This window comes from Somniosus microcephalus, chromosome 12 (genome assembly GCF_052327205.1).
Source record: "Somniosus microcephalus isolate GS21.2 chromosome 12, FLI_Smic_1.0, whole genome shotgun sequence".
Lineage (NCBI taxonomy): Eukaryota > Metazoa > Chordata > Chondrichthyes > Squaliformes > Somniosidae > Somniosus > Somniosus microcephalus.
In genome coordinates, this window is record NC_140998.1 from 87,842,979 (window position 1) to 87,861,224 (window position 18,246).

Here is an 18,246-nt window from a genome sequence, read left to right on the forward strand (position 1 = left end):
AAGTGTGGAAAGTTGTCGCATTGTACAGCCTGCTGATGCCAGTATCCTCCAGTGTAACATAAATCAACCTCACAGTCCAAGAAAAGTTAAATTAATTTTATTCTTTGTCATTCCTGTGTCAAAGCTATTGTGGTAAGTGGAGCCCAATATTTGGGATTCTCGATTATCTGCTAGTTTTCATTTATGCGCCAAGCAGAGATTACTGGAGATCACTAAGGTTCCCCTGTAATTAATAGCCAGTTTGATGAGAATGCTTTCTCCCAAGTCAACTGCGAAGCACAGGTTTCTTGAATTTTAAATGAGAATGTGAAATTGACAAATCTTTACAAAGGAACTCCGTAACTTTAGGGTTATTACTAAATGTGATATGGAGTCAAATATTGAATGGTATAAATATGTAATAATGCCTCCAGTAACAATAGAGGCTGGATTTTGTAGTAGAAATATGGAATTGCATTTCTTTTAAACAGGAACTCAACAGCTAGTTAAATAATTAGATTAAAAGTTGTATAAAGAAACATAGAAGATAGGAGCAGGAGTAGGCCATTCGGCCCCTCGAGCCTGCTCCGCCATTCAATGAGATCATGGCTGATCATCCAAATTCAGTACCCTGTCCCTGTTTTCTCCCCATATCCCTTGATCCCTTTAGCCTTAAGAAATATATCTAACTCCTTCTTGAATATATTTAATGAATTGGCTTCTACTGCCTTCTGTGGTAGAGAATTCCACAGGTTCACCACTCTGGGTGAAGAAATTCCTCCTCCATTTCTGTCCTAAATGGCTTACCCCTTATCCTTAGACTGTGACCCCCTGGCTCTGGACTCCCCGGCCATCGGGAACATTCTTCCTGCATCTAGTCTGTCCAGTCCTGTCAGAATTTTATAAGTTTCAATGAGATCCCCTCTCATTCTTCTAAACTCCAGCGAGTATAAGCCCAATCGACCCAATCTCTCCTCACACATCATTCCTGCCATCCCAGGTATCAGCCTGGTGAATCTTCGCTGAACTCCTTCCATGGCAAGAACATCCTTCCTCAGATAAGGCGAGCAAAACTGCACACAATATTCAAGATGTGGTCTCACCAAGGCCCTGTACAACTGCAGCAAGACATCCTTGTTCCTGTACTCAAACCCTCTCGCTACGAAGGCCAACATACCATTTGCCTTCTTAACCGCCTGCTGCACCTGCATGCTTACCTTCAGCGACTGGTGCACAAGGACACCCAGGTCTCGTTGCACTTCCCCTTCTCCCAATCTATTGCCATTCAGATTATAATCTGCCTTCCTGTTTTTGACACCAAAGTGGATAACCTCACATTTATCCACGTTATATTGCATCTGCCATGCTTCTGCCCAATCTGTCCAAACCATCCTGGAGTTTCTCGGCATCCTCCTCACAGCACACATGCCCACCCAGCTTTGTGTCGTCTGCAAACTTGGAGATATTACATCTAGTTCCCTTGTCTAGATCATTAATATATATTGTGAATAGCTGGGGTCCAAGGACCGATCCCTGCGGTACCCCACTAGTCACTGCCTGCCACTCGGAAAAAGACCCGTTTATTCCAACTCTTTGCTTTCTGTCTGCTAACCAGTTCTCTATCCAAGTCAATACCTTGCCCCCAATCCCATGTGCCTTAACTTTACACACTAATTTCTTATGCGAGACCTTATCAAAAGCCTTCTGAAAGTCCAAATACTTTAAGTACAGATGGAGATGTTCAAATTCTAGCTTCATGCAAGATTGCAAAGGGTCCAAAAGATCAGAGGAAACCCAATTACATTGCTTAATATTACTTGCACAGTACGTGCTAACCAGCTAGTTAACATATAGCAACTAAAATATCCGTTTGCACAACAGAACAGAAAAATGTAATGAGACCAACTGGAGCTGCATTGTGGCACCATATTTTCAGCAGATGCTGCAAAACAAATACAAATCCAAGTTCAAAACCTCAGGGTGGATAGCTTTTTAATCGAAAAAGCAGCAAAAGATGTAATGATTTTTACTGCAAGGCAGCTTGCTTCCTCTGCCTTGTAAAAGGGTTAAAAAAATGGTAAATTTCTAACTTATTTCTTGGCTTAGTTTGCTTTGTTATAATTCCTCACATAAGAGACTTGTGCATTTTGACTGCAACCACATAGGCTGCGTTTGCACTGTATCCATCGTCGGTGCCAATCGGCTTCAATGCAAGAAGTTAGTTGGGGTCCCGATTCTAGATTTACATATTTTATCTAGAAATCAAGCAAAAGAACACCAACATATTTCTCTTACTCCTGTAGACTGTAAATGTTACTGTTGTAAAATTTTTGGAATACGTTGAGCAAGTTTTTATATTACAAACTAAAAATTGTCTAATTTCTTTTGCTTTTTTTGAATAATGTAATTTTATGCCAAAGTTACACTGTGTAGTGACTAATTATAAATACTGTACTGCCTGTGGTTCTGATCTCTTAAAAGTGCTCATATATGTAACACAATTATTCCTGATTTTTTTTTTAGACTATTATATTTTGAGTTGGGGACTGAATTGTTTGTCTTTACAAATTTGAGTCTTGTATGAAACTGAATCTACTTTGTAGCTTAAGTGCCCGAACAATGCAGTTCTACTAAAATAAAACCATATGCATTCACCACACACGTTTGAAATCTACTAATGAACTGTTTATTTTCGACATTGGTGTGGCATGTTTGTAAGACACATACCCCAAAACGCATTTGGTTATACAAGAACCATTCTTTTCCTTCCCTCCCTTGTCTTGAAATGTTTTGGTGCACATTACACTCTCAACTGTACAGGGTTTGTAGGGGGGTGGGGGGGAAGGTCCAATGACTTGTGTGGAAGTCAAACATTCAATAAATTCCATTTGAAATGCAAGCCTCAAATCATAGCAAGTTTACAGCAATTATAACTGCTGAAAATTTTGCAATAGAATCATGACCTAAAATATCTGACTGTTAGTTGGTACGACACTATGGAAAACAGTTGGTGGATATAGTATTGATGTCAAATTTTTGCTCATTCAAAGTTGTGTTCCTGTTCTGCTCCGATTACTAGTCCCATTGTGAACTATTCTTCATCCAAATGGGCTACCAGGATATGTTCATATCCTCTCTCAGAAATCTAAATTTATCTAAATTGCAAACCTTTTTGTCATGCTGTGTTGGCAGATAGGCACTGGAACAGCCTTGTCTGTTTCTATCAATGGTTGTACTAAATTGAAATACTTCGTAGCTAAGTATGCTGCTTGACATATGTGGAAGCTGATGTGACTATGTTAGTGCTATTTTAAATACTGAAATTGCTCCTCCAAACATGTCTCGAGTACCTTGTAGTGAAAAGAACATTTATTACTCAAGGACAACCATTATTAATTCTAGTTTTCAAAAGGTTGAATTAAAATTAAAATTACACTGGTGGATTCTCTTGTGTAAATTGAGTGTGCAGAATATTTAGAATGTTTGCAGGAGGAAACTAACAGTGTTAATACATGCTGAATGTTGTAATCTATGTACACTTCACTGAAGTTTGAGTTTAGCTCTTTCTATACTAAGTGCTATTGTCTCTCTTCAGTTCTGCAGGAGCCATTAGCTGTGACAAGTAAATAAAGAATTATGAACATGGCCCCTCGAAAGAGAAGTAGTCGGGGTCTTTCCTTCATATTCTGCTGCTTTCGAGGAAGTGACCACCCAGAGATCACGTACAGACTAAGAAATGACAGCAATTTTGCGTTGCAGACAATGGAGCCAGCATTGCCCATGCCTCCTCCTGAAGAACTGGATATCATGTTCACTGAACTTGTGGTATGTACATTGTCTTCACAAGCAGTGTATTTGAACATTAACCTTCATTTTAAGCTGCACATCAATGACTTATGCCAGTTTCTGTGTGAGTTCATAATTGTTGTGAAATCCTGTTCCAAAGAAATCTGTGGAAAAAGTAAAGGCTTGCATAAAATAGGAATAATTGTGTTTGTGTTGATGACTAGAAATTAATAAAATATGTGCTTGTTGCGCCTGTTCTTGTGCCACTGATTTGCTGTGTCAAGTTACTAATCCTAGCTGAGATGTTAGGAAGAGATGGTAACTTCTTGACAGGAGAGAGGTAAAACTTTAGGGAACTTTTAACCATGCCACTTTTTCATCCCTTGTAATGTTAGTGTTGCAGTGATGTTGGCTGAGACCTGCAAACAAGCCACCTGGCTCCTTCCCATGGGATGAGAGATACTAAAGACCAAAAGGAAGGAATGTGGCCGGGGGGGGGGGGGGGGGGGGCTGGTGGGTGAAAGGAGTGCTGATCAGCTTATATGTACATTTCCAAGCATAAATTTATACACATTTCTGCGCACTCTATTTCATACCAAATGTACATTTAGTCTCTACAAATATATCTGGTTACTGTAACATCATTAACCTGGTAATTCTGCAGTTGTAATCACATTGTTTGAAATTCTAGAGAGAATGTAAGATTCTCCACAGATGGCTTTTTATACAACGCCTTTTGCAATGAGCTGTGTATAGTTCATAAGAATGTTCACTGTAGTGTGCATCTTATTACATAAACAGTTGCCTGTCGATGGACAATAAACAGGGATCATTAATATGCTGACTCATAGATTTCTCTTATTCAATGAAACAAAGTTCTGTTTTTTTAAAATAAATAATTGAAGGGGTTCTCTTCTTAAAAATACACGTATTAAATTGGACTTAATTAAAAAATCTACAATGGTTCTTTGTGTCGGGTTTGAAATTGCTGACTAGAGGGAGCTTTCAGTGGAATGCAGAACCTCCAGTTTGGGTACCTATTTTCAGCTGTGCTTGCAAATGTGGGTGTAGAGATAGTGTTGATGACAAGAATAGCAGCTCTGTTTGTACAGATTAAGTATACCCATTATATGGCTATATATTGTGGCGCTCACTAGGATCTGGTCCTACTTGCAAGCCTCCCACCTGAGGATCATTGTTTTCTGTCTGCACTGGGTTTAGAGTTGTGGCTTTGTGGTATTTTCTTTCTCTTGCAAAACAGCATGGAGATGGGCTTTCCCAGAGAGAAAATGGTTTTAAAAAAAAAAAGGCACTCGTTTGCAATCCGGAGAGTGTTGAAAACAAAGAGTAACAGAAAATCTAGAAAAAAATTAACAAAAGCAAGAGGAAAAATCAAAATGTTGAGAAAAATAAGAAAAAGAGAGATGATAAATCTCGTATTTGTACTGCATCAAAGGATGCATTGTTCGTGCTATTCTATAGCAATGCAAACGGGAGCCAGGTTTTCACTGCCTGCCCTCATTATTCTGAAGTTGGGAAAGGCAGGACTTTACAAACATACAAAATTGACAGGCAGGAAAAGACCAGCTGGTTCGTCAAGTCTGCCCCACACCATCCTTCATCACAACTGCTAAAGTTAACCAATATCTTAAATCATTCAAATGCAAATGATTGTACAGCAGACTACCAAATCTTGTCTTAACTTTAAAAACGTACCTTTATTGGTGAGGCTCGGCACCATCTGCTTTTATATTGCAACCAATGCCTGTTCTTCATGCATCCCAGGATGCTGAGGGAAGCGAAGGAGGAAATCGCGGAGGTACTAATCATAATCTTCCAATCCTCCTTGGATACGGGTGGTGGTGCCAGAGGACTGGAGAATTGCAAATGTTACACCCTTGTTCAAAAAAGGGTGCAAGGATAAACCCAGCAACTACAGGCCAGTCAGTTTAACCTCAGTAGTGGGGAAGCTTTTAGAAATAAGTCACTTGGACAACTGTGGATTAATTAAGGAAAGCCAGCACGGATTTGTTAAAGGCAAATCGTGTTTAACTAACTTGATTGAGTTTTTTGATGCGGTAACAGAGAGGGTTGATGAGGGCTATGCAGTTGACGTGTATATGGACTTCCAAAAGGCATTTGATAAAGTGCCACATAATAGGCTTGCCAGCAAAGTTGAAGCCCATGGAATAAAAGGGACAGTGGCAGCATGGATACGAAATTGGCTAAGTGACAGGAAATGGAGAGCAGTGGTGAACAGTTATTTTTTGGACTGGAGAAAGGAATACAGTGGTGTTCCCCAGGGGTCGGTACTAGGACCACTGCTTTTCTTGATATATAGTAATGACCTTGGACTTTGGTGCACAGGGCACAATTTCAAAATTTGCAGATGACACAAAACTTGGAATTATAGTGAACAGTGAGGAGGATAGTGATAGACTTCAAGAAGATGTAGACAGGCTGGTGAAATGGGCGGACACGTGGCAGATGAAATTTTGGTAGGAAGAATGAGGAGAGGCAATATAAACTGAAGGGTACAATCCTAATTGGGGTGCATGAACACAGAGACCTAGGGATATATGTGCACAAATCGTTGAAGGTTGAGAAAGCAGTTAAAAAAGCATGCGGGATCCTGGGCTTCATGTATAGAGGCATAGAGTACAAAAGCAAGGAAGTTATGATGAACCTTTATAAAACACTGGTTTGGCCTCAACTGGAATATTGTGTCCAATTCTGGGCACTGCACTTTAGGAAGGATGTGAAGGCCTTAGAGAGGGTGCAGAAAAGATCTATGAGAATGATTCCAGGGATGAAGGACTTCAGTTACGTGGATAGACTGGAGAAGCTGGGGTTGCTCTCCTTAGAGCAGAGAAGGTTGAGAGAAGATTTGATAGAGGCGTCCAAAATCATGAGGTGTCTAGACAGTAGAGAGAAACTGTTCCCATTGGCGGAAGGGTCGAGAACCAGAGGACACAGATTTAAGCTGATTGGCAGAAGAACCAAAGGCGACATGAGGAATATTTTTTTTACACAGCGAGTGGTTAGGATCTGGAATGCACCGCCTGAAAGGGTGGTGGAGGCAGACTCGATCATGGCTTTCAAAAGGGAATTGGATAAGTACCTACATAAGAAATAGGAGCAGGAGTAGGCCATTTGGCCCTTCGAACCTGCTCCTCCATTCAGTAAGATCATGGCTGATCTTCTACCACCTCCTCCACTTTCCTGCACTATCCCCATATCCCTTGATTCCCTTAATATTCAAAAATCTATCAATCTCAGTCTTGAATATACTCAACGACTAAGCCTCCACAGCCCTCTGGAGTAGAGAATTCCAAAGATTCACTACGCTCTGAGTGAAGAAACTTCTCCTCATCTCAGTCCTAAATGGCCGACCCCTTATTCTGAGACTCCCCAGCCAGGGGAAACATCCTGCCTGCATCTACCCTGTCAAGTCCTGTAAGAATTTTGTATGTTTCAATGTGATCACCTCTCATTCTTCTAAACTCTAGAGAATATAGGCCTTGTCTTTGCGATCTCTCCTCATAGGACAATCCCCCCCCATCCCAGAAACCAGTCTGGTGAACCTTCGTTGCACTCCCTCTATGCAAGTATATCCTTCCTTAGGTAAGGAGACCAAAACTGCAGTAAGACATCTTTACTCTTATACTCAAATCCTCTTTTAATAAAGGCCAACATACCATTTGCTTTCCTAATTGCTTGCTGTACCTGCATGTTAATGTTCAGTGATTCGTGTACAAGGACACCCAGGTCCCTCTGAGCACCAACATCTCCGAATCTCTCACCATTTAAAAAATACTCTGCTTTTCTTTTTTTCCTACCAAAGTGGATAACTTCACATTTCTCCACATTATATTCCATTTGCCATGTTCTTGCCCACTCACTAAGCTTGTCTATATCCCCTTGGAGCCTCCTTGCATCCTCCTCACAACTTACATTCCCATCCAGCTCTGTATCATCAGAAAAGGCGGAATAACTTTGCAGGGCTACGGGGAACGGGCAGGGGAGTGGGACTAGCTGAAGTGCTCTTGCACAGAGTTGGCACAGACTCGATGGGCCGAATGGCCACCTCCTGTGCTGTATCCAGTCTATGATTCTCAGTTGCAGTCATCTCTGCCAAGTGGTTTATGGTAGAAGATTGGCTGAAATAATTTCTTGTAGCTACCAGAATATATAATTTGTTTGCCACAACAGTAATTGAATAATGTTCGCGACTTGAAGTATGTGATGCCATTTTGCTGATAATTAACCTAATTGCATTAAGTGGGAGTTTCTGTTTTATTGAATATTGCCTTCTATCTTCAAATTTTGAATGCTGTAACTGAAGCTAAATTGTCAAGCTTGTTTGCAGATATCTTTTTCACTCTGAAACATGATCATTGCAATGTGTAAAATCGGAATCAACCTGTTGCAGCATGCATACTTTGAAATAACAATACCCAATCTGCCCTCATGCTGTTATATTGATACTGACTGCAAATTAAAATTTGACAGGACAATGGGGCAGAAGTACAGACTGGCAAATAGGACTTGCCAGGAAGTTCTCATGAAGTGATCCAACATCTGCCATGAACTTCCACATAGGGCAATGGAGGCAAAAATCCTGGAATTAAACAACTGGATGTTATTTTGGGGAGGGGCATTGCAGATTTTATTTTCTGAATGGGTGAGCTAGAGCAGACTGGCTTTTCTTATCTGTATCAATCTTGTGACTATTACTCGCTTCGGTCAATTTCTGTTCATTGTTTAACTCAGCCAGGCGGTTTGCCATTGTGATCTCGAAAATAAAAAGCCTAGTGTTATATAGAACAAAAAATGTAGATTTCAAGACTGTCATTGTCATATGTCACTTCAGGTGACATTCTTGGGTTTATAAATCCAACCAAGTCATTTGACATGTTGAAGGTTTGTTATGTTGTGTGTTTTTAAAAAAAAAATTAGTTTATGGGATGTGGACGTCGCTGGCAAGGTCAGCATTTATTGCCCTCGAGAAGGTAGTGGTGAGCCGCCGCCTTGAACCGCTGCAGTCCGTATGGTGAAGTTACTCCCACAGTGCTGTTAGGGAGGGAGTGCCAGGATTTTGACCCAGCGACAATGAAGGATCGGTGATATACTTCTAAGTCAGGATGGTGTGTGACTTGGAGGTGGTGGTGTTCTCCTGCACCTGCTCCCCTTGTCCATCTAGGTGGAAGAGCTCGTGGGTTTGGGAAGTGCTGCCGAAGAAGCCTTGGCGAGTTGCTGCAGTACATCTTGTAGATGGTACACACTGCAGCCACGGTACGCCGGTGGTGGAGGGAGTGAATGTTTAAGGTGGTGGATGGGGTGCCAATCGAGCGGGCTGCTTTGTCCTGGATGGTGTTGAGCTTCTTGAGTGTTGTTGGAGCTGCACTCATCCAGGCAAGTGGAGAGTATTCCATCACACTCCTTACTTGTGCCTTGTAGATGGTGGAAAGGCTTTGGGAAGTCAGGAGGTGAGACACTCGCCACAGAATACCTAGCCTCTGACCTGCTCTTGTTGCCACAGTATTTATGCGGCTGGTCCAGTTAAGTTTCTGGTCAACGGTGACCCCCAGGATGTTGATGGGGAATTCGGTGATGGTAATGCCATTGAATGTCAGGGGGCGGTGGTTAGACTCTCGCTCGTTAGAGATAGCAATTGCCTTGCACATGTGTGGCGCAAATGTTACCTGCCACTTATCAGCCCAAGCCTGAACGTCATCCAGGTCTTGTATGCGGGCATGGACTGCTTCATTATCTGAGGAGTTGTGAATGGCACTGAACACTGCAGTCATCAGCGAACATCCCCATTTCTGACCTTATGTTGGAGGGAAGATCATTGATGAAGCAGCTGAAGATGGTTGGGCCTAGGACACTGCCCTGAGGAACTCCTGCAGCAATGTCCTGGGGCTGTGATGATTGACCTTCAACCACCACAACCATCTTCCTTTGTGCTAGGTATGAATCCAGCCAGTGGAGAGTTTTCTCCCGATTCCCATTGACTTCAGTTTTACTAGGGCTCTTTGACGCCACACTCGATCAAATGCTGCCTTGATGTCAAGGGCAGTCACTCTCACTTCACCTCTGGAATTCAGCTCCTTTGTCCATGTTTGGACCAAGGCTGTAATGAGGTCAGGATTTGAGTGGTTTTGGCGGAACCCAAATTGGGCATCAGTGAGCAGGTTATTGATGAGTAAGTGCCGCTTGATAGCACTGTCGATGACACCTTCCATCACTTTGCTGATGATTGAGAGTGGACTGATGGGGCGGTAATTGGCCGGATTGGATTTGTCCTGCTTTTGGTTGTCAGGACATACCTGGGCAGTTTTCCACATTGTCAGATAAATGTCAGTGTTGTAGCTGTACTGGAACAGCTTGGCTAGAGGCGCGGCTAGCTCTGGAGCATAAGTCTTCACGATAGCCGGGATGTTATCGGGGCCCATGGCCTTTGCTGTATCCAGTGCGCTCAGCCGTTTCTTGATATCACGTGGACTGAATCGAATTGGCTGAAGACTGGCTTCTGTGTGACCTTGTTACATTTCGAGTAGTAAGACTGCATTGGAATATCTAGTTAATAACCAAAGATCCATGCAATTATACACTTGTAATCTATCCTTTTCCATATATGCTGAACTGAAAAATAACACTGCCTTTCGATATTGTTATAACCATCCTGTATTGGTGCGTTAGATTCCATTGAAAACATAAAGGGGTCAAAATATAACAGATTTAAAACTGTTGGTAATATTAGATTTATTCAGTTGTTGGTTTTCAAGTCTGTTATGTAGAGGAGCCCAGTAAATTCCTTATTGGTACAATTACAGGTGTCTTGCTAATCTTGGCAGCTGTGTTAGAGATGCACAATTATGTACACTTTTAAGTAACTTGGCAGTAATTCAATTGAAGGGTTCAGCTGAGGTTTATAAATGTCATTTTGGTGTTCGCATTGGATTTCTGAAGTTAATTCAGTGGGAGATTGCTAATGTTCAAAATGCGTAAAAAGCAATTTAAAGAAAAATCTGGTTTCTAACTGTTAGTTAGATATGGAGCTTTCCTGTGCTATTTAAAGATCAAGCATTTGTCATCTGATGAATCGAGTATTTGAGCATAGGATTTGATTATGTATTGGATCATGTGAAAGGACATGTTTAACAGTATATTGTATAAGTGTATAAATTTCATTTTGTCTAAAATGTCTTGGAGTGTTAGAAGATTACGGCTGTACTTACATTGGAATTGCAGCGGTGGTTCAGTTTTGCACCGCTGTTAAATTTGCATAGTGTGAATCGGGTGTCAAGGTGAAGTGGAGTGAGATTCCTCCAATTACACTGTAATTGCATTATTAGTGTGAAGCAAAACTGATTTGCACCAATGCAACAGTTGTACTGTAATTGCAGTCTTAAATATACCTGAAAGGTTTGCATCACATCTTGTGTTCATGATCGTTCTGAATCTATTCCTGTTGATTTAGAATTTTTCCATTAATGCAGCTGACCACTCCATTACAGTTACTGAGTTTTTGCTGTCTTTCATAGTATCTGATAGGTAAAGGGCATTGTATCTGTTTATGATGGTAGACTAAAGTTCTGGTGAAGAGGAAAATAAAGGGCTTTGGGAAGAGAGCAGGATAATGGGATTAGTTTTGGATTGTTCTAGCAAAGAGCTAGCACTGACATGATGGGCTGAATGGCCTCCTCCTGTTTTGTAAACTTCTACTGCTCTTTGAAATGCCTTATTACGTCCTTCAAATCTTTAAAACAAGTTGTAGTCAGAACCTTTTCCAGGACTTTTTAGAACATTTATGTGTGACCATTGAAATGTTTCATCATATTTGTCAGGAGGCATATGATAGCTCTTTTTTTTGTAGCAATCCTAAAAGACAGCAACAATTTTGATTCATATAATGTCTTTAACATTAAGAATGCCTCAAGGTGCTTCTCTGAGGGGTATAAGGTAAACAGACACTCAGCCAGGAAAGAGACATAACTGAAAGTTTGGTCGAAGAGATGGACTTCTAAGATTTTAAGGATGAGAGGGAGGTGGAGAAATTAAAGGAGCAAATTCTTGAGAGTAGGACCAAGGTGGCTGATGGCTCTGCCACCAGTGGTGGGACAAAGGATATGGGGCAGGGGCAAATGCATAAAAGACCAGAGTCAGAGGAATAATAACATTCAGTGTGGGGTGAGGAGGAGGGGGTATTATAGGGCTGTAGGAAATTGCAGACGTAGGGTGAGATGAAGCCATGGAGGGATTTAAAGATGAGAACAAAGATTTTAAATTTAGTATGTTGGGGGCGGGGAGCCATTGTAGGTCAGTGAGGATGGGGTGATGGACATGTGGACTCAGTGTGGGACAGGATCTGTGCAGCAGCGTTTTGCACAAGTTGGAGTTTGTGTGGAGGGTGGTAGACCAGCAAGGAGAGTGTTGGAGTCGTCAAGAATGGAGGTGACGAAGGGATGAGTGTTTCAGTGGAAAAGGGGAAGAGCGAGCTAATGTTGTGGAGGTGGATGTAAATAGTTTTTGTGGTGGCAGAAACGAAGGTGTGTCTGCAACAAAGCTCAAAGATGAACAAAATGGAATGGTTGTGAATGGTCTGGTAGAGCCTGAGATGATGGCTGGGGAGAGAGAAGTAACTGGTGGCAAGGGAGCTGAGCTTTTTGGTGGGGGCTGATGAACATAGCTTCAGTTTTCCCAATGTTAAACTGGAGGAATTGGTGATTCATCCAAGACTGAATATTGGATAAGCATTCTGACCGCACAGAGGCACTGGAGGGGTCAAGGGAGGTGGAGGAGTGGTACAGCTGGGCATTTTCTGCATACATGTGAAGCTGACCACATGCCTGCAGACGATAACACCGAGGAAATGGAAGGGGCCAGGAAAAGACCTTGGATGCTGCAGGGGAGGGCGAAAAAGCCATAGCTGGAGATGAGCTGGCTTATTCAGATAGGTAGGAATGCAATCATCTGAGGGCAGTCTCATGAAACTGGACAATGGAAGCAAGATGTTGGAGGAAGATTAGGTGGTCATCAATATTGAATGCTGCAGAGAGGATGAGGATGGCTAACACACTTCAGTCACATGATGTAATTTGTAATTTTTAACAACTGTATTATATACAGGTTAAATTCGGGCTGCTTAATCAACAATATCAGATCACTAACTTGGTCAGCCCAGGACCAATTCAAAACTGGATTAAGAGCGGTGAAGTATTGCTAACACTAATGTTTCTATTTTGTTCATGAATCAATCAGTTGGCTGGTCATGCAGAATCAATGATTTTTTCATTTTAAAGTATTTCAGAGGCATATGCCCAAGAGCAAACAGTAAAAATCTAATAGTACTGGTTAATTTTTTTTATAAAGACTGAAGGTGGGGATATATATGACTTATTTATTTGCAGGACTTTGTGTGTTATCTAAATACGCACTTTTTTGTCTGTTATGTAATCTGGAACATGTGGAATCCCTGTCCTAATTATTTAAATAATTGTATGGATTTGTGTAACCTAGTTCTATTGGGGGGGGGGGGGGGTGGAAATAAAGGGGCACTATCCCTGTTGTGGCTGCACATTATTGTAAGTGTAGAACTGCTCATCTAAAAATTTTCAAACAATTAAAAGTTCATAACTACATAACTTTTATTATGGACATATGAAAGGAACAGTGTCGAAAGAAAATTTGGACCCATCAATGCTCATTCTATCCACAAAATACTGCAAACTCGTGGACTGTCCTTCCCAACAGCTAGTAATGTTAACTCCGGAGAGGCAAAAGAAATCTGTGGTCAATTTCAGGGAAAACTATGGGAAATTTCTTCCTAACTGCTTAAGACAATCAAGCATGCTCCAGGAGACCATATTTACCCATGAGCGATTTATAGGTGAACATTTCCTCTGATACACTCCAGTGTCTTCCTCCTTTTTCTGTACCTCATCAGATCCTTTCTTGAAGGCGAGCAGTATAACCATACAGGTCATATCCATAGCTAACCTGTTTTTGAGGGTGGAAATGCCTTTTGAGAAAATAAATTCTTCAGATTCTTCAACTTAGAAGAACAGAAGGATCTAATGGTGTGATTCATGGATAGTTAGAGGTGGGAGAGCATGTTTATAAAAAAAAAATGTAAAGAACATAAAAAAAAATGATTAAAAAGGCAAATGTGATTCTGGGTTTTAATATAGAGGCATTGAATACAAAAGCAAGCAAATGGTGTTGAATTTGCACCAGACATTTGTAGGCCACATTTATAGTAATTCAAGCTGTTCTGGGCAACTCATTGTAGAAAGGATATTAGAGTCATGAAAAGAGTACAGTGAAAGCTCACCAGAATTATATCAAGAATGATAATTCATAGTTATGCAGAAAAGTTCAAAAAAATTGTGGCTTTTTCACAGAAATGGAGACGGCTGCTGCAGATTTAATGAGGTTTTTGAAAATGTAAGGTCTGAGAGGATAAACAGTAAAAAGAGTAGTTCTACTAGTTAGCAAATCTGTAACAAGGAAACTTAAACTCAGGAACTGCCTTGCCAGAAGATAATAACATTGCTTAAAGGGGAATTGATTGATTAATAATTTAAAAAGGAAAAATACAAAGGTGTACATTGAAGGGTTTTTGATGTGTTGTCTCCAATTGAAGAGCTAGGACAAATGCAATGGGCCAAATGTCCTCCTCCTGTGCTGTAGTTTTTATAACTCTAAATATTTCTTGGCATCTGTTCTAAGTCTTTGGGGGGAAAATTCATCCTGTTAGTGCCTGTAGATGGCGCTAATGGGGCCCTAGACTAGTATTGCCGGGATGAGACAAATCCAGCACCGCATGCCAAATCCATCCACCCCTTCCCGTAGTGCCGCCGGGAACGTCGACGCCAGGAAGATAGTTACATCAGTGGGCGTGCAACGCTCACTGACCGCCCGATTTGCAAAATTGATTCTCGCCACTTACCTCACCGCCTGGAGTAAACACCGACTGGGCAAGCTGGCGTGCAGCACCAGGAAGCTGGCTCCAGGGACGTTATTTAAAGGGATCATCAGTAATCACTTGCAGCTGTCGGGTTAGTGCAGTTTCAGTGATTTTTTTTGTTAGTTTCACCCACTGCAACAGTTTCAGTTTCTTCAAGGTTCTTTTGTATCGGGAGTCTTCTGGCAACTAAAAAGTAGTTACATTTAGTGTTCAAAGAATCAAACTGCTACACTTGGTAACATTAATGGGGGCTGTACTGGCATGCCACCTCGCCCTCCAGGATCTATGGCGGAGGGAGCGTAGGCAGCGAGAAATACAGGAACATGTGCGCAGAGAGATGAGGAAGGACATCAGGGCTCTTGTCGGGAGGACTTGCCCTCCGAGGGTATGCCGAGAGCACTTCTCCTACCTACCTTCAATTAAGCGAGGAGCAGTGTATTAGATGGCTCTGCCTCACCAAGGTGGTCACAGAACTCTGCTGCCACCTCCAGTTTCACACAAGGATGAATTAAAGCCCAGATCCCCTTTACTCACCACATCCCCATCATTCAGTCCCTCTCGCAGGCCGTATTACAGCGCAAAGCAGAAATGACAGACATCAGAAAAGAATAAGTGAATGAATAAATTTATCAAAAATCAGTGAACACATTTTTACACCAAAAATATTAACTATTCACGATTCTGTGATCCTTTTGTGCCTGTCGTTACTGTGCCTTTGCCTACTCTCGTGCTCCAACGAAGTGTTGGCCCAGTGGCTGCAGCAGGGCTGGTGGAAGGCTGCTGAGTGTCCGTGTAGGAGACTTCAGATGGCCTTGTTGGATGCCCTCGACCAGCTTGGGACCTGGAAGGTCTGGCTGTAGACTGCACCACCTCAGCATGGGCGGCAGCAGTCTGGGCTGGCTGGATGACAGGCAGCGACAAGGGCAATGCTGGAGTGGCAGTGGTGGGAGCAGGAATGCTGTCAGCCTGACGGAGGACAGCAGGTTCCTGCTCCACTTACACTCTTTCCCCCCCCCCCCCCCGGAGCAGCACCTCAGCATTCCTAGCAATCTGTTGGAGCACAGATTGCTGGCCTGCTGCGACACCATGAAAGCCCTGGTTGACGGTGTTAGACCCAGCCATGATGGCAGCAGTCAGAGCTTGTGTGGCACCAAGCTGAGACTGCATGAGAGCAGTCTGAGATTGGATGTCACCAAGCATAGACTGCATTACAGCACTAAAATACATTACGTCTCTACAGCCTGTGCTGCAATGGAAGCTGCCAGATCGCCCATCACACGCGGCATCAGGTCTGGGTTGCCATGGTCTCTCTGGGAATCCACCATCCTTTGCAGACTGGAAATGATGGGCTCCATGGTGTGCGCAGAGCTCTGCAATGTTGGAGGTGGACTCCTCCATGCTCTTTGCCATTGCCTAGAGGCTCTCGGGCAACCTTGTCATTGCACCTATGATCTCCGTGTGCATGCCCACCACCCTTCTAAAGGTCTCCCCATCGAGGTCCTCATCGGAGTCCTGTGCAGCAGAACTCGCCCTTCAGGGAGCTGGCCCCCGAGCTACCCTTTCCCCCGGTCTTGCTGCTGCCCACTTGTCCCCGGTGCCTCACCTTGTGCCGATCCCGCTACTATACTAGCCTCTAAAGAATGCATAGTGCCAGTATCTGAGCTGGTGTCTGTGGGTGAGATGCAGTGACGCGATGTGTTCTTCCTCCTCCTCTTCTCCTGCGTCACACTCTACCGTGCCCTCGAGGACAGGCTGCTCAGGTGTTTGCTGATTATCTGAAAGCATAAAGGCACAAGAGCCGGCTTACGGTGATGGGAGGGGGGCAAGAAAGGAGTAATGCATACATACAGCATGATTAGCCTGAAGGTGCAAAACGCTTGTGGGGTGAGGGGGGAGTGGGATGTGAGAAGAAGGAGTAGCGATGAACATACCGTCGATCTCCCCAAGGGGGGTCAATGTCGCTGATGGCCACGGCGCCCACCACCTGGCACCCAATGATTTGCAGCACTCGCTTCTCCAGTGCAGACAGTGGCTGGGTGTCAGTTTGTACCCCGCCTTATCGCTCCTGCTCCCTCCTGTTGTGAGCCACCTTGGCCTGCAAGAGAAAGGAAAGTATGCAAGTGAGTGTGGAGCAATGTGTTTGGGTGATGTACCTGCCATAGTTCAACAGATGTCACGTTGTGTGCAAGGTGTGAGATGTGTGTGTGAGTGTTGATAGGCAGAGATTGTTGGTGGGTGAGTGCTGGGGGTGTGGTGCTTTGGGCAGTGTCTGCAGACTATGGTTCAGATGGTGATTTGTAGCATTTGTTGAAGCATTGACTCACCCTGACCCCACAAGTGAGGTGGTTAAATTTCTTCCTGCATTGTGTGGGGGTCCTGGAGACCACAGTGCTGCCTGAGATGTGCTGGGCTACCTCCCTACGGAAGACTTGTGGCGAGGGTTTCCTGCCACTTGCCGGGCAGAGCACCGCCCTCCATGTCTCCACAGCAAAAACCGATGTCTCCAGTGCTTCATCGGAGAATCTGCGGGCTCTCTCCCTGTGGCGTGGATCTGCCATGCTCAGAATTAGGTGCTGCAACATCAATGAACCTCCGCTTTAAGTAGTGAAAAAAGCCTGTGGCAATGATGAGTTGTAATTAGACTATGATTGGTCCACCCTGTAACACCAATGAGCTTAGGTTTTAAGACTTGATTTAGGACTCCAATCATTTTATTGAACGGTGAGCATGAATTTTGCGTGCAGTTGAAAGCATTTGCGTCTGGCGCCAATTCTCCAAATTTTTTACTGACACCGCCCATTCCTTGGCTATAACAAATGCTCTCTAGTCATTATTATTATCCACTTTGAATATCTTGCCCAAATCTACTTCCACTCATTCCATAATTTAAAAAACTTTAGCCCTATCTCTCATGAGCCTATGTTTTTCTAAAGCCAATAATCCGATCTCTCAGCCTATCCTCGTAACTAATGGACTAGTGTGGCGGAACCACCAGAGGATTACGGACAATTGTATATAATTCCTTTTACAGCAATGTAGTACAGCTGAGGGCTGCACCTTTAATGTATCTGTTAACTGTACTAGGGCTTCTTTCTTGTACTCCGCGTGATGACGTCATGCCATCCGTCACGTGATCTCAACGGCGGGAAGAATGTCATGACGTCAGAGCTCAGAACCTGCTAGCAGTTGAGCCCGGAACCTGCTAGCAGTTGAGCTCGGAACCTTCTAGCAGTTTCCAGAGAGGCTTTCAAGCAGACCAGACCTATTTGCATTGTATCCTACAGTTTCCTGTACAGCTTCGTTTGTTCATTAAATTTTATTGTTTTTGATTTTCTGAGTCGATCTCAATTCTTCGGTTAGGAACCCCAGTTCCTACATTGGTGACCCTGATTTCTTCGAACAATTTTCGTTGAAGTTACATCATGGACACGAACGCCGTCACCCTCAAACTGCTGCAATTTTGGGAGCAACAACCGGCCGCGTGGTTTTTCCAGGCGGAAGCCCAA

The 18,246-nt window shown here is 43.1% G+C and overlaps 1 protein-coding gene across 1 annotated transcript in view; it reads left to right on the forward strand.

The window, feature by feature from the left end:
• Nucleotides 1–18,246, forward strand: part of daam1a (dishevelled associated activator of morphogenesis 1a) — a 265,075-nt gene that overhangs the window by 65,843 nt on the left and 180,986 nt on the right. Inside the window, exon 3 of the mRNA XM_086003291.1 lies at nucleotides 3,575–3,804. Coding sequence (XP_085859417.1) covers nucleotides 3,616–3,804 — 189 coding nt within the window. The 5' untranslated portion in view covers nucleotides 3,575–3,615. The remainder of the gene's footprint in view (nucleotides 1–3,574; nucleotides 3,805–18,246) is intronic.